Below are 17,039 nucleotides of genomic sequence, written 5' to 3'. Positions count from 1 at the left end.
GGGCAGTCACACCCCAAGGGATTGGTTCACATGGAATCTATTACACTGAGGGCAGGGTGCTGCAGTAGAGAAACTATTCCTGGTATAGGCCAACCTGGGCTAAAGGAGCAGAAGTGTGATGTGACAAGGCACTGAGAAGTCAGAGGCAACAGCTGAAATTCTTTCATAGAAACAAGGGGACACTTACTATGGTATGAAGCAACACTGTTGGAGTGTTATAGCCAATGTAAGGGTGGGGAGGGCACACTGGTGGGGCAAGCAAGGTTTGGTTCATGATAAGAATATTGGAATTGGGGGTGTTGGGAGGTGTTTAGGGATAAGAAATGAGCTCAAGAGATAGGGCTTGGATTTTACCCTCTGCGTTATGAGAAGTCGTGAAAGGGTTTTAAGCAAGAAAGTGACATGGCCAGATTCGTGTTTTAAGAATGTTTGGCAGAAGGCTAGGCTGGTCCAGTTTGAGTGTGGGTTGCTGAGGACATTGGAGGCTAACTATTTTCTCCTACTTCCAGGGAGTTCTCTCAGTCTCCCTGATTTAGATCTTTGCTCACTAATGGTTTTTGGGTCTTGAACAGGGAGTTTTGGAACTCCTACTTGAAGTCTGAGGCATTTGGAAGCAAGACTGCCTGGGGTCAAATTCAAATTCTGTTACTTACTAGCCTTGTGACTTTGAGCAATTTACTTTCTTTCTGTCCCTCATTTTCTCCTTCTGTAAAATAAAAATAAGGATTCCTACCTCATCTGTTTGTAGTCAGAATCTAATGAAAGAATGCATTCAGTGTGGTTAGTCCATAGTCTGATACGTAGTAAAATTGCCACTGAAAGTGAAGTTTAAGGACAAGCAGTCAGAAGGATCCAGATGAGGTCTTGAACTATTGACTGGAGTTCTTAATCCTCTTTCCCTAGGGGCCAGGCAGGGCTCACAGCATGGATCTGGGCTGGGCCTGGGCCTTCAGGGAGGGTTAAGTGGGTCTACTGTGGAGACTGAAAAGTTTAGATGATTTGGTGGTCAGTGAAGGGAGCCAGATCATTAGAGGTGTGTAGTGTTAGAATCAATGTCAGATAGGCCACATCTAAAACCTAGTAGAAGCAGGATAAAGCTGTACCTAAATGATACTAATAGCCCAACTGATTATTTTCTTGTCCCCTCATCAATTGAATGACACATCCTTTGCTCAGATACAATTTATATTCAAGCCACCTAAGGAGAAAGCAAAGGAGATGGCTTTCTGTGATTTTTCCTGATTAAGCCCTTTCTTGGCTAAAACTCTATGATCTTTGCCAAATCCTAGTGCTTTTTCTACGATTTCTAAGACTTTGTTCTTGTTTCTGGACAGAAATCATAGACAGACTTAAGAAGCCTCCTCCTGTGTACAGACCAGTGGTTCCTCCTGAGTATGCCCCTGCAGAATGTCTCCAGCTAATGAAGCAGTGCTGGGCTGAAGCTGCAGAACAGCGACCAACTTTTGATGAAATATTTAATCAGGTAAGTACTCTCTGAATCTTAGCATTGCCCAGAAGTCATCCCAAAGCTGGCCTACCCAAAACTAAGTATTTGGGTTCTCATGATATTGTGAAAGGAATCTCTTGCAAGAGAGAAAATCACTCCTCTTGGGGAAGTAGCATGGGGTGGCTAGTTGGAGGCTTTTGATCCTGGAGCATTCCTAGCACATCCTCCAAGAGAGCAATGGTTGGTTTTAATGTTCTTTGGTATATGGACCTCTGTTCCAGACCATCCACAATCTGACCTAACCAACCTTTCAGAAATAAAATTGAACCACTGGGCATTTGCAAGGCAATGGCATTGAGACTGTTAAAAGATGGGTATCATGGAAGAGATGTGGACCTTCATAGAGCTATGTTTGCTTTGGAGATCCCAGAGAACTCTGCTGAGTATACCATTTAAGTGATGCCAGATGGTTTTGGAGGGTCAGGAAAGATAAATGGTGTTTGAAAGTGTGCTCATGATGGAAGAAAGTGCAAATGGGGAGTAGTAAAGCCTTTTTAGGTTCCTAGGGAACTCCTTGAGGCAATAGAGTGCACGGAAAATGATAATTTCTCTCCTTAAGATATTGAATTTCTAAAGAGTTTGATTCTTTCCCTATAGTTGGGGATGAAAAAGGGGAAATGAGGTAAGGACAGAGAGAGCCCTGCTAAGGGAGCTAAAGTGCAGTTCCTATGTAGGACATGCTGCTTAGGGCTTTGTTGAAACTACAGGATACCGAAACTGAGGGTGCTTTCTGTGAGTGCTGTGTCAGCTCTGGTGGAGAAGCTTTTGAGCCTGGCTGGAGTACAGCACTGAGATGCTTTGTGAGTGGCAGGTATCTGAGGCAGAAAAAAGAAAGAGTTGGATGGAAAGCCTGAGGGGCCCTGCATATGAAGTCATCCATGTCCCCAGCTAACAATGCCTCCATTAGCCTGGCTGGGTTTCTTGAGGACACTCAAACATGTGTTCAATAGTATGGAAAAGGCAAAGGACCATGAAGGTCACATTTCTGAAAACTTACCATGAGGCAGGAGAAAAGCATTTGCTCTTGTGTTGATGCTACAGATGTTATTTCAGAAGGCAGCAGAGAAGCTGGTGATAGACAGAAGGAGTGCACATCATACGGCCTTCAAACAAGACATTGGTGGGACTGCCTTTACTGAAATGCTTCGGTACTGAAAGACAAGGATAGCCTGCCAACTTCCTGCAGCTAATAAAACTTAAATGGAAAGAGGAAGAGAGGGAGGCTCCCTGGGTTAGGCAATGGGGGGGGGGGGCTTAAACAATTGAACTGGCTACTGAGATTACCTGTAGGACTTTGGTAGACATGTAGATGTGGACCAGGCTCAGAAAGGGACTCCTAGTATCAGCCTTGGGACACTGAGTGCTAAGGGGAGCATGTGTGGCCCAGCTGCATAAAAAGGGTTCATTGGGATAGGTTCCTAGACGTCTGCTCAGCAAAACTACCACCAGTCTTTTATTGTAAACACAGCCTTGTGCATGCTGACCACATCAGCAAGGAGGGGCTACACTCTTGTGATTCCAATGCTATGCCGCTCTCCCTGTCTCTGTAGATGGACAGAGTCTCAGGAGGGCTCATGAAAAAGCTGCGGCATGCACCCACCTCTAAAGGATCAGGGCATAGAATGGCTCAAGACCAGTTGAATTTCTACATGACCCTGACTGACATGAAGGGCAGGTGGTAGGGCACATCATTATTCCTGGACCCCATGGTAAGAAATAGGGGTAGATTTTACCATGTAGCTCTTGGGTCGTATTTAAGAGGTCAAGGAACCTCCCTCTGTCCAAGAACTGATAACACAGTGGCATTAGAAGTAAGGATGATTTCATAGGCTGATTATCTAGAAGGGTAAAACTGTGCTTCCTTCTCTCTTTCCTCTTATCCCACTCACAAATGGCCAGAGCTCAAGACCAGATCCTATTGTCTTTGAAGTGGCTACTATTCATGTGACAGCATCTGGGAACAGAACACCTTTGCTCAGATTTCAAAGAACCAGAAGGGTAGGGGAAGAGGTGCTCAGGGGAAAAGAGTCTTGTGAATGGGCCAGGTAACAATGAAGTTGAGTGGTGACTTTTCCTACTTATACCTAGGTTTACTTCTCATGCCCTGGCATTTTGGAGGAAGGGATTTTTGATAAGGTGTCCTAGCCATCATCTCTGAGTTTGTGGGTTAAGAATTCCCTGGCTCCTTTTTCTGTTTTACCTCCAGTTTAAAACTTTCAATAAAGGGAAGAAGACCAATATCATTGATTCCATGCTTCGGATGTTGGAACAATATTCTAGCAACTTGGAAGATTTGATCCGGGAACGGACTGAAGAGCTGGAAATTGAAAAACAGAAAACGGAAAAGCTTCTAACACAGATGCTACCACCGTATGTGTGAACACCTGAGGAGTGTGAATCCTTGTAACAGTGTGTTCTATTAAAAATAGAAAAAATTACCCATCAACTAACTGCTCCCTTCCCCTGTCCTGTACCCTCTTTACTCCCAGTAGGTTTGAGTCACACCTTCAAATCAAAGATGAATTGGAAACCAAGGGAGAAGAGCACACTTCCTAATTTCCCACTACCTGTGGATCATGCTGGTCATTTAAGTTTTTGGTGCTTCAGTTTTTCTATGTGTCACTTCATGACTTTGCCTGGAAGTTGACCAATTAAAAGGAGGCAGTTCTTTGAGCTCCTAGAAGAAAGTAGCAGAGTTGTTCTTCTAGGTTTTTTCTTCCTTAGTTCAAAGCCTTATCTGTTGATACAGTTTCCAAAATTTCCAAGGCACCTTATCATGTCATAAGGTAATCTTCTAGGAGACAATAGGGGAAACTAGTCTCATGCAAAGCAGCCACCTAGGAACATTCCCCAAGTGAAGGGACAGCTGAGGAAGAAGGATAGCTTGCTGAAAAAACTCCACAAAAACACAGACAAAGGCTGTCTGTTCAGTGCTGTATTCCAGCATCTGGAACAGTGCCTGGCACATCATAAACACTCAATATATATTTATAGAATAAATTAAATAATTAATGTTTTCATCCAGATGACATCTACTTACTCATCATTTACTTGGCAGTGATTTTTGGGGAAACTGTGCTCTAGCAGATGTGTGTGTGACATGCAGGGAGGCCTATATTCTCTGAGGAATAGTTGTGTCTGCTTTTCAGGTCAGTTGCTGAATCCCTCAAAAAGGGCTGCACGGTTGAACCTGAGGGTTTTGACTTGGTCACCTTGTACTTCAGTGACATTGTGGGCTTCACCACCATTTCCGCCATGAGTGAGCCCATTGAGGTGGTGGATCTTCTCAATGACCTGTACACACTCTTTGATGCCATCATTGGCAGTCATGATGTCTACAAGGTAAGTTACTTAGCAGAGACATATATATTCTAGAGAGGAAATTTTTGTATGAGGCTTATTGGTATGCATTCCAAAACTAAAAGGTAGGATTTTACTGAATGTGGTTAGTTAGGAAGTAAAATTTAAATAGTATACCACTTCCATTGGTACCTTATTAGAAATGAAGGCCGGATAGAATGCATACAATTTCACACTTTACAAAGTAACAGTATGAACCCAGCAAGAGATTGCTAGTTAGATTTCCTTTGAGCTGTTTTCTAGAACTGAGACTAAGAAGAGCAAAAAAGGCTTATTGTGTTTCAGTGGCTAAGTAACCACACTGTAGGCACTATCATGCTAGGTACTGAAGGGGAAGGGGAAGAAGCACTGAGCACTGATGTTTTGCCCCTAGTTGATGACTGCTACAGAGTTCCTCTTGGTAAAGCTTGTGTAGATCTAATACATGCTGCTAAAATTTGGTTTCCTCCCTTAGGTAATGTTTTTATACAGGGGGGAACTCTGGCATTACATATGTCAAAGAACTATTAGACCTGAGGCTCTTTGGGATTGCTACTGGGTAACCAAGAGCCTATTTAGTAGTCTGAGGTCTAGGGAAGTCATTAATTGTGAGGTTGCAAACACCTGCCCCCACCTTCCCCCCCGCCCCTCCAGCTGTCAATTTCCACTTTTCCTATCAAGGTTGCAGAAGATGAGCAGAGAACAGATGACTACATTCACTCATTTCAGGTGCCATGCTTCCTTACCCTTGATTTTATGTGTTGTCTTTATTGAGGCAGAAAATGACTAAAAATCTTACAGCTGTGCAATGCCATTTCCATGTTGTCTGCAACATGGATACTTGTCTTATTGATGGAGAAATATGCCCCAGGCATCCCAAACTTCAGACAGCTCCTCTGTCCCAGGAACCAAGGTAGAGCTGTGGAATGAGTACCTCCATTCATTGGATCCTTCACATTAGTCTGAAATGTTCCAACTCTCAAATCACACACAGGGCAGTGTGTTTACCTCAGATTAGGCAGGGCCCTTTCAGGTCAGGTACGGAGCCTGAGGGGTAGGCCAAGCTACCTAAATAGGGCTCAGAAATAGACATCATACCTGTCAATCAGCAGGAGTACAAACTAATCAAGAAGCACACATGGAAACCACAGTGTAGGAAAAATCCATGGAATCAGACTACCTGTCTTAACTTGTTCAGCTCAAGCAGCTTGAAGAGAAAAACAAATCACCAAAAGCTAATTCAATTGAAACTAAAATCAAAGATAATTCAGCATGGGCAGTAACACAGCCACTGGTTTAATCAATGAAGCTGATCCTGTTCAGACAATTGTTGGAAGTCTTAGGGCTGAGGCCATAAGATCTTTTGGTACTTTATGGCTGCAGAAGGGAGTTAGTAGGCTGTTTCCAGGAAAAAACAGGGCTATACAAATACAAAAATGAAATCTAACTTTTCACTGCTGTTTATTAAAAGCAACAGTGCGAAGGAAATAAAAATTAAACCAGAAGTGACTCACCAAACCTGTTTGTGTTTTCATTTTCTTTACCTATAAAATTGGAATCACCTCCCCTGGCACTTGATAATCTGAAATGAAAGTAAGAAGGTTACTTCAGAATTATGAAGTTGGTGCTTTGTTTACAGTTTCAATTGTCCTGCCACCACCCAATCTCAACCAGACCTCCTTCTATACATCCTCTGCTTTTTTTGTGTCCTTATGCTGGCATACGCCACCCACAATTCCCCACAGCAGTCTCACACCAAGACTAGGCAGTGCCCATGCTCCCTGCCTTCTAATATCTTCGTCCATACTGGTGGGGACCCCTGGGTGACTGAATCATTTGGGGGAAGAGTCAACCACTATTCTTTGATAATGGCCAGCCAGTGAGTCTCTCCCTCCCATGTAACATTTGCATCATAACCATTGCCTTCCTCTGTGCAGGCAGGCATACATATTTGAGGGCAGGGATCCTCTTCTCAAATTGCACCAGGTAAGGGAGGCCCTGGATGGAAGCATGGTGAGGAACAAAGTCCCATGGATTCAAAGCATTATTGTTATTGGCTATATAGAAAGGCATGATGAGGGGCCTATTGCTGATTACTAAACTTTCTCTGGAGCTGAGTCATAGCCACCATCCCATGGTTTATGTCAAGACATATCAGTTTGGTGATGATGATGATGATGATGATGGCTGCTGCTGCTGATAGCTTGCCCTTATCATCTACCAGACAGGTTTTAAGTGCTTTGGCATATATTAAGTTATTTAGTCCTTAGAAAACTCTATAAGGTAGGTACTGCCATTATCCTATTTTACAAATAAGGATACTAAAGCACAGAGAAGTTAAGTGGCTTCCCAAAGCCATGCAGTCTGTAAATGGTGTATCTGGGATTCTAACCAAGGTGGTATGACATCAGAATTTCATGGTCTTAACTATTGCACTCTGTGAGTGCAGTTGTCTAGAAGAACATGGATTTTAACTTGATCCAAACTTATCCTAGCAGAGCCTGACTGGCACATTTCATGGAAATCCTTTCAGCTTACTTATCTTTTGGATTTACTTGAAAAGCTTCAATTTACTAGTCACCTAAGAGTGAGGACAGTTCTGTTGGGAAGATGAGGAACATAGATTGCCTTTCTTTACAAGTATCCAGCTCTAACTGCCCCCTGCAAAGCAGTTGCGGGCACGTACTGCTCCTCCTTAGATAGGTAGCACCAGGAGAGGAGGAGGTATCTGGTGGAAAAAGACCCAGTTCTCAGACCCAAGGCAAAGCAGAAGGGACAATCTCTTCTACCTCCTTCCTCTCCCTTTCTCTATATTTGTCTTAAGGCTGCCCCAGCTCATTTACCTGAAATCATCTAGAGAAATGCTTTGTTAGAAGAGTGCCATATGCACTTTCAGCTAGGGGGCTCTTCCATGGAAACCCATGGGAGGTCCCAGAAATCTTCCCTTCCCCTTTCTCCAGGAATTACCTGGAGACTGATAGTTCTCTAGGAATGGCAGGAATCTGCAAAGTAGCTGCACCTATTTTAGAATCTCTGGGTGTGGGACCTATACATCAGTACTTTTTTTCCATAAAGCTCCTTAAATGATTCTAATGTGCAGCCAGACCTTGAACCACTGAGAGCCTTGCTCTGTCTTCCTCCCTTTACAAGAAGTAGGTCTCCATCATATTCCTTAAACTCTGTGAAACATAGACACATCCACATGTGTGCACACACACATGCATACAACACACACGTTATTTGCCTGCTAATTCTATTTCCCATAATTCCCAGGTAGAGACCATTGGAGATGCTTACATGGTGGCCTCAGGCCTCCCAAAGAGGAATGGCAGTAGGCATGCAGCTGAGATTGCAAACATGTCCCTAGATATCCTGAGCTCCGTTGGTACCTTCAAGATGCGACACATGCCAGAGGTCCCAGTCCGGATTCGAATAGGCCTGCATTCAGGTAACAGCCAGCTAAAGTAAAAGACATTCCCATGTGCTTCAAGAGAAGGGTAGAAAGGTGGGGGAGGGTATTGCTTCCTTGATTACTAGCAGCTGGTTTACCCATGTATCTAGCGCTGCATAGTTTCTTTATGCCTACCCAAATTTTACTCTCTCGCCAGCACCTGCACTACCCCAGTGGGCAGCAGTCCTTGTCCTAGGTCCCAAACCCTTTCAGTCTACCTTTCTTGTTAGAGCCAACATTTCCTACGTACCACAAGGGAAGATTAGAAAAAGGGTAGTACACCCCTGATTACTTTATGCCTAACACTTCCCTCAACTCACTTTTATGACATACTCCTCATTCTCTGAATGCCTTTTCTCCTTGTGATTTACTGGTTCTTTTAGGAATTCCTGCTCTCTAATTGTGGCTGCTCCCCCATTTTCTGCAGTGTTCTGAGTTGTGGTCTCCTTGCTCTCTGAACATCTTGATTTCGGTTTTGCAACCCACTCCAACCTGGCTTTCATTTCCTACCATTGTCTGATAATCTCTTCCGTCTCTTTCTGTTCCTTAAATGTTGATATTCCTCAAGGTTCGGTCTTTCATCCACTGTTTTTCTCTCCTCATGTACTCTTCTCTCATTCACGTCTATGACTTAACTACCACTTGTACACTGATGGCTTCTGGCCCCACACCTTCAGCACAAGTGTTCCCTCTTAAGCTTCAGTTTTGTCTTTCAAGCTTGCTGCTGAAATCTCCTCCTGAATGTCCCATGGAAATCCTTTCCACGGACATTAGACTCAAATCCAAAACAGAATTGTTTTCTTCCTACATAAGCTTCCTCCTCTTCTGGTATTTATTCTCTATTTCAGTTGGTGGTACTATCACTCACCTAGTTATTCCAGTTAGCCTTGGGAGTGATCCTCCTTGACTCCTCCCTCACCCTGACTTTCACCATTCAACCATTTACCAAGTCTTGGGCAGTTTACCTTTTATTTTTATGTGTGTGTGTGTATTAAAAAAATTTTATTTAATTTATTTTTAAATTTACATCCAAGTTAGTTAGCATATAGTGCAACAATGATTTCAGGAGTAGATTCCTTAATGCCTCTTACCCATCCCCCCTCCCACAACCCCTCCAGTAACCCTCTGTTCTCCATATTTAAGAGTCTCTTATGCTTTGTCCCCCTCCCTGTTTTTATATTATTTTTGTTTCCCTTCCCTTATGTTCATCTGTTTTGTCTCTTAAAGTCCTCATATGAGTGAAGTCATATGATATTTGTCTTTCTCTGGCTGATTAAGGTTAGCATGATACCCTCTAGTTCCATCCATATAATTGCAAATGGCAAGATTTCATCCTTTTTGATTGCCGAGTAATACTCCATTGTATATATATGCCACATCTTCTTTATCCATTCATCCACTGATGGACATTTGGGCTCTTTCCATACTTTGGTTATTGTAGTTAGTGCTGCTATAGACATTGGGGTGCATGTGCCCCTTTGAAACAGCATACCTGTATCCCTTGGATAAATACCTAGTAGTGCAATTTACCTTTTAAATATTTCTTGAATCTGTCTTGTCTCTACTCAACTCTCACTGCTCAAGTCTAGGCCACAAGCATCTCTTATCTGGGTCACTGCAGTAACATTTCCTTGCTTGTACTCTTGCTTCTTTCTATCCATCCTTCTCGTAGTCATCAGCATAATCTGTGTTGACTTGTCTTACCTTCCATTAGACTATTCATTTCTTTAAAAAATTTTTTTACATTAATCTCTACACCCAATATGGGGCCTGAACTCATGACCCTGAGATCACATGCTCTACTGATGGAGCCAACCAGGTGCCCCTACGCTATAAGCTTTTTGATGGCAGGAACCATATCTTACTCATGTTTGCATCCTGAATGCTTAGCACACAGCAAGTGTTCAGTATTTTTCTTTTAAAGAAAAGCCCTCATCTCTCATCTGTGCTTCAGTTTCATATCTCCAACCCTCCTTAGCACATCTCTTAGATGATTCACCATTATTTTGAATTCAACATATCTAAAGCTTTAAGTCATCTTTTTTTATTTTTTAAAAAAATTTTTACTGTTTTATTCATTTTTGAGAGAGAGACAGAGTGCAAGTGGGGGAAGGGCAGAGGGAGAGGGAGACACAGAATCCGAAGCAGGTTCCAGGCTCCGAGCTGACAGCACAAAGCGTGACATGGAGCTTGAACTCATGAACCACGAGATCATGACCTGAGCCAAAGTTGATGCTTAACCGACTGAGCCACCCAGGCGCCCCTCAAGTCGTCTTTTTCCACAAACCATAAGCCCATGCCAATTTCCTCATGGTTGTCAGACAGCCAGCAAGTCTGTTGGTTCTCCTTTCATAACGTCTCTCTTTTATCTCCCCTTTCTGCCTCCCCATCATCTCCTCCTTTCCAGTACTCATAACCTTTTGCTTGCATTACAGCAATAGCCGCCTAACAGGTTTTCATGATTTTTCCCCTTTCAGTGCATTCTGTACACTGATCTGAGAAGAAAAAGAAAAATCATTTTCATCATGTAATACTCTGCTCAAAATTTTCTAGTGGTTCAAGTTCCTCCATCTTGAACAACCCAATATTCAATCTTGTCTCCAGTTTTTCCCTACCCCCTGAACTAGGCAGATTGTTTTCTCAAAGAACTTCCCAAAATTCCATGCTCAATCCAAACCACAGACCAGTGATTCATGTCCCTTTTTTCCTATTCAAATCCTACCTACCCATCAAGAGCCAAATAAAATCCTACCTTCTCCATTAGACCCTTCTTGACTGAACCATGTCTTCCAAAGCATCCCCCTCCCATTTTATAAACTATTATAGTATTTTTGCCTGTACCATTTATCTTACCTCAACCATACATTGTTTTGGGTTGTTGCTTAATTCCTTCCTGTTCAGTAGCTTTTTCTCTTCAATTAGATATAAACTCCTAAAGAACAGAGACCATGTGTTACATTTATTTTTTTATTCCCCTTGGTGCCTAGCTCAGTGCTCAGTGAATGTATATGAATGGGTGAGAAATGAATTAAAATGAAAGATGTAAGTTTTGTAGTTCTTACTGATTTTTATCCTTATAAATTAAAGAAAGAACTCTTTGAAGCAAAAACAATTACTTTATTTAATTAAGGAAATAGCAAAAAGGTAATGCTGAATAATTTTATTTTATTTTTAAAGTTTATTTATTTATTTATTTTGAGGGAGAGAGGGGGAGAGAGAGAGAGAGAGAGAGAGAGAGAGAGAGAATCCCAAGCAGACTCTGTGCTGTCAACACTGAGCCCAACACAGGGCTTGATCTCACAAACCATGAGATCATGACATGAGCCAAAACCAACAGTTGGTCACCCAACAACTCAGGCACCCAGGCACCCCTATACTGAACAATTTTAAATAGAAACAGAGCATAGGCCAGAAAAGTAAGTGTGGAGAACTTTTTATATACTCCTGAATTAGGACTTCAGTACGGTGGCTGGGCTTTTTTTCACGTAATGTTCACTATCTGAACACCTAATATGGGCATATTGAGAGGTAAAAATAAAAACATTCTAAGGACAAATAGAAAATATTCTTAGATTATCTATATATACTGCTTGTCTATGCCCCTAATACAAATGACTGAAAGTCAATTCTACTTCTTTTTAGATTTTCCAATTGTCTTAACAATAATTCTCTTGGGAAATAAGCCCCATGAGATCCCTCCTTCTAATCCTAAGACATATGAAAGGGTTACATTTTTTCATTGTAACAAACATGCTTGGATCCCAAGTCCCTGCCCAGGCCTTTCTGGCTTGGGTTTTATGCTTTTTTGTCCCTGTTGACAGATACAAGCACCTTGGGTGTAACTGTTATTTGGAACAAGAGCGTAAATCAGAAAGGTAGTCATGTTTGCATCATTATAAATGTGCTTTCTTGTAGGGCAAAGGGTTTAGTACTCATTATAGCACTTCCTTCAGATTCCCAGAGCTATTTGGCGGCAACTTTGTTCTTTTATGCAGCAGCATTCCTTCCCTTGGCGGTGTTCCTCTATTAACACTGGATGTATACCTGTTGACTGTAACCCCAATCGACTGCTACTCTACAGGGCCCGTTGTTGCAGGAGTGGTGGGTCTCACCATGCCCAGATACTGCCTGTTTGGAGACACTGTGAACACAGCTTCTCGGATGGAATCAACAGGGTTACGTGAGTACCTAAGTGATGGGATCGGATTGGAAAAGTGATTATTCTTTGAGAGGGGGAAGGAGAGCAGGGTACTTAGGATTTTAATGTTTTTTTTTTAAATAAAACATAATTTGAGAAGATTAAGGAGATTCTATACACATATTTCCTGGTCTCTAATCGCAAGCCAGTAGGGGGTGATGTTGGATTAAACATGTACCTTTCTTGTTCTAGAAATGAAGCTGTAGCTAAGTGACACTGAAATAGTCAATTTTCTCAAAGCAACTAAAAGTGTCCTTTGGGTAAGGAAAAAAATTGGCCAGCCGGGTGGGTTTGGGGAAGTCATGTTGAAAAGAGAAATAAGTAAGGGACTGGGATGTTTAGTTTTTCAACTAGTTTGTGGAGACATACCCAGAGTAAGCTGCCTCCTACAGTGCCATTGTTTGCTGCTCTAGTCTTCTTTCTGAACTAGTCAAGATCCCAGGAGTTCTGATTTTATCAAATAGCACCCCCCCCCCTTGAATTGAGCTAGCAATAATCCCTCAACCTAAGGAGCGTGGAAATCTGAAATAATTAATTCCAATTTGCCTATATATGAAACCTTTAGTTTCTATTAAAACAGGCATGGTATCAAAGATACCATTTCTTCCCCCCTTCTTTGGGAATAAAACTGTACAAACCATTATGCCATCTGTCTGTTGCTGGTGCCTCTTTATTGGTTATTTACTGCCACTACTAAGGCAATGTCAGAATCACAATGTGCTTTTAACTTTATCATGGTTGAGGAAAGCAATTTGTTTATGCTAATATAGGAAAAGTGTAGAAAACAATAATAGGTTCTATATACAGTTTACATGGATTATATGTTTTAAAAACACTTAAGCTCTTAGCAACCCTGGCTCTGGCTGCTACTGGGCAAGACAAGCTCTTCCCAAACTCCAGCAGTATACACAAACTAGTCCCTGATAATATGGTGGTCTATATCACAGTGGGTGGTGCCCTGTCTGACCCCACTCCTCATCACTCATGTTCAGAAACAGGTTTGCACAATGGGTCCAGTCTTAGTCAATCTAGCCTGTGCAGCCATGATTAAGGAGGCAGCATGGAACTTAGAAGCTGTTGTCAGAATAAATTTTCTGGCATCTGGGAAAGTCTTCGAACTCCACAGACATGGCAGAAGCCATGGAAGTAGTCATCCAGGAAATGCTGCATGCATATGACTTTGTTCTTGAAGTGCAACCCAAGATGAAGTGAAATTGATCATGGAACCTCAATGCAGATTTGGCATGGTATTCTGGACTGATGTAAGCTTCTAGAAGACTGAAGTCATATTCTGGTCTGCACCAGGGAGACTCTACTCATTACACATTGGAAATACAGAGCTGAGAGAAGAAATTGAATTTTCAGATTTAAGCAGCACCTTGTCCAGTGATCAGCTAGAAAGAAGAAAATGGAGCGAATCATGCACAGCAGGTGTTTATTAAGCACTGACTGTGCAAGGAAGACATTGTGAGGGATACAAAGAAACATACACATGTAGTCACAGCATTAAAGGAGCTGTGAAATATGGCAGTAAGCTCCACACCTGACTGAAGATTTATAAAGAGGTAGCTTCATGTTGGATATGAGATCAGGACATGTCATAGATCTATTGAAAAATTAATTTCATCAACGTCTCCTTTATGCCCAGTTGAATTAACTGGTTCTGGAATGGAAGTAACTAGTGACTCAGTCATGGCGTGATTCTCCTTGCCACACAACTGGATGCTTGTTGGAATGAGCTATCTCTCTCTTTTGACCTGGGTATTCCCCACTAGTAGGATTATGACTGACGACCAGATGCTAGTTGAATGGCACACATAGTGCTGGCTAGGGACACCCAGATGAACATGTGGCTTTTAGGGACCCTTTTTGAGCAGAGGTTTTGGGTGACCATGAGTTAGTGAGGAAGACACAAACAATACTGAACTGTCAAAAGAAGGAAAATTATTTTAAGTACACAAAGCAGAAATTTCTTGCAGTTCTTTCTAGCCATGCCTTCAGGCTTTGATTGCTCTCAGCTTCTAAATGAATTATTTTCTCAAGTGTGTTTGTGAATGTCTTGAACTTTTATTTAAGATCCAACTTGAACAAGGTTTTACTTCATAGGATAATAGTTTTCAGGAAAGTCAAGGATTCTACCTCAGTTTATAAATGATTGTTCATCACCAAAGAATTATACTTGGTTTCTACATAAAATTTTTAGTTGTAATTCTCCATGTAGAACACTCTTATCCCAGGTTGGACTCATTAATTGGAAAATAATACATTTGTGTGTATACACAGCTAGATGTATCCATCCAAAGGAAAGCTATAAATGCACAATTGCCACAGAATGTTGACAGAGGTCTTGGGACATTTTTCAGTGATGTTTTATTTTAAGTGCAGCAATACTGAAAGTTGTATAGATGTGTATGAAGAAAGACACCTTTTTGTCTCTTAAGTAGGATATGTAGACCTTGGGAGCTCTGCTTTAGCAGCAGCCTGTGAAAGAAGCTGCTGAAGCCGAACTTTCCTCGAGGAGGTCACGTTTCAGCTGGGAGCACAGTAGTGGTAGCTGGTTTCTCAATCACAACCCTCGAATTAAATTAACACCTTTCTATTGCATGACCTTTCATCTCAGATAGTGTCCAGGAGGCTGATAGGTGCTACACCTAACACCTTATTTGGGTCTGTTGAGGAAGGCCATCACTCCTTGTTCCTCCTCCTGTGAAACCCTAACTGAAGCTCTCTCTCAGGCACTTTTCTTAGGGTCTCATTCATTTAGAAGCAGGGGTATTTATTACATTAATATTTTTCTCATTGATTTTATCTGAAAGGATCCAGAGTCATTTCTGTCTTTCTTTTTACAGCTTACCGCATTCATGTCAGTCACAGCACCGTGACAATTCTTCAAGCTCTAAGTGAGGGCTATGAAGTGGAGCTTCGAGGAAGGACAGAGCTCAGGGTATAATGTCCTTTTGTTTTTTTTAAAATCAAACCACTTGGACACACCTGCTTCTGGAGAGGTCATGGTCTGCTGAAAGAGTTTACCTGGATGTCTGAGACTTAGAGCTATAATTTGGGTAGAATATCCAGCCCTATTTTCAGTTCCCAAGAGATTGTTCCTTTTTTCCTCGGTTTTCTTCTCTTTAAGTATGGCTACAATAATGGGGGTTAAGACTCCTGAATTTTTCAGACTATGAGCTGTATCTTTCTCTCTTAAAGAATTGCCCTGAATTTGGTTTTTCAATGATCTGCACTATTATTTACATTTTCTAACTTCCATTTTGTTTAGTCTTTGGCAGTTCTAGACATTGTTCAATAAGCTAAAGTTATTAGTGAGTTTGGGCTTTCTATTTGCCTTCTCAGTGGCCATCCTTTCTAATTTTTCATTCACACCATTAACCTTCCATTTACAGAGAGGCTTTATGACTTTCCCCAAGGACCAGGAGGAATAAAGTCAGTTCCTATGAAAGACAAACATTTTGTAGCACATTTTCTCTCTGTTAGGACTATCAATTGATCTGGGATTCAGGATTAGAATAATTTCCCCCCTTCTTCCTCCCTTTCTTCCATCCGCCTTCCCTCACATTTTCCTTCCCTCCCTCCCTCCATTTTCCTTCCTTCCTTCCTTCTTTCCTTTTTCTTTCTTTCTTTCTTTCTTTCTTTCTTTCTTTCTTTCTTTCTTTTTTTCCCATCCCATCTCCACTGGATTCTTTTCATCTTCCTCTGGATAACCCCAGAGCCCCTGGCTGCCCCATTTATAAGAGACTCTATATATCTGATCATCTAACTTCTTCATTTTGAGCTGAAGAATCAAGGCCCAGAGAGGTGAAGTAATTTGATCAGGGTCACACAGTCATTTGATGGCAGAATCAGGCCAAAACCCAGGAAGCCTGAATTCCCACTCAGTACCCTTTCTATGATGCCATTGCACAGGAAAATTATTTTCTCAATGATTATATTTGGGCAAAGCCACACCTGGGTACTGAGTGATGCACAATTTGTTTCTGTCATTGGCATGCCTTCCTCAAATGGCAGCGATTTACATGTGAAAGGATTTCAGAAGTTAAAGGTTGGAAGGCTTGATTCTAGTTGATCAATTCCTTTTCTGGCTAGTTCTAGTTTGTCTCCTCCAATAGATCCTAATATCTTCTAGCAGGTCATTTATGAGGGGACAGAGGTTCCTTTCCCACTTCTGCAGAGAACTCAGTGAGAGGATAGGAGTGGCAATATTACTTGAACAGTGAATCAAATCACCCAAGGCTTTTGTGATCCCTCTATATATTGTCATTTCTCAGTAGAGGAGGACAAAGGCAGCTTTATCTCCTGTGGCACTTTCCTCTCTGTATTGCTGGGAACAGATTCCCTCATTTAAAAGCTGAAGAGCTGAAGAGGTAACACTTTTGCAACTGAAAAGAAAAAATATACCCCCACCTTTATGGTTTTTATTGTACCCCAAATTCCAGTCAGAAATAATTGCATCACTAGGTGTTTTGAGTACAAAAGCAAGACTACGTCAAAAGGGCCCTTTCTAGCTTCACATTTTCCCTTAGCCCAGGGAA

General features: G+C 41.8%; 1 protein-coding gene across 1 annotated transcript in view; it reads left to right on the top strand.

Annotated features, from left to right (window-relative positions):
* GUCY2F (guanylate cyclase 2F, retinal) overlaps window positions 1-17,039 on the top strand; it is an 89,732-nt gene that overhangs the window by 68,478 nt on the left and 4,215 nt on the right. Inside the window, exons 11-16 of the mRNA XM_047844265.1 lie at window positions 1,335-1,483; window positions 3,714-3,877; window positions 4,657-4,849; window positions 8,120-8,294; window positions 12,379-12,477; window positions 15,345-15,439. Of these exons, the coding sequence (XP_047700221.1) occupies window positions 1,335-1,483; window positions 3,714-3,877; window positions 4,657-4,849; window positions 8,120-8,294; window positions 12,379-12,477; window positions 15,345-15,439 (875 nt within the window). The remainder of the gene's footprint in view (window positions 1-1,334; window positions 1,484-3,713; window positions 3,878-4,656; window positions 4,850-8,119; window positions 8,295-12,378; window positions 12,478-15,344; window positions 15,440-17,039) is intronic.

Source organism: Prionailurus viverrinus, chromosome X (genome assembly GCF_022837055.1).
Source record: "Prionailurus viverrinus isolate Anna chromosome X, UM_Priviv_1.0, whole genome shotgun sequence".
Lineage (NCBI taxonomy): Eukaryota > Metazoa > Chordata > Mammalia > Carnivora > Felidae > Prionailurus > Prionailurus viverrinus.
This window is presented reverse-complemented; position numbering and strand designations above follow the sequence as displayed.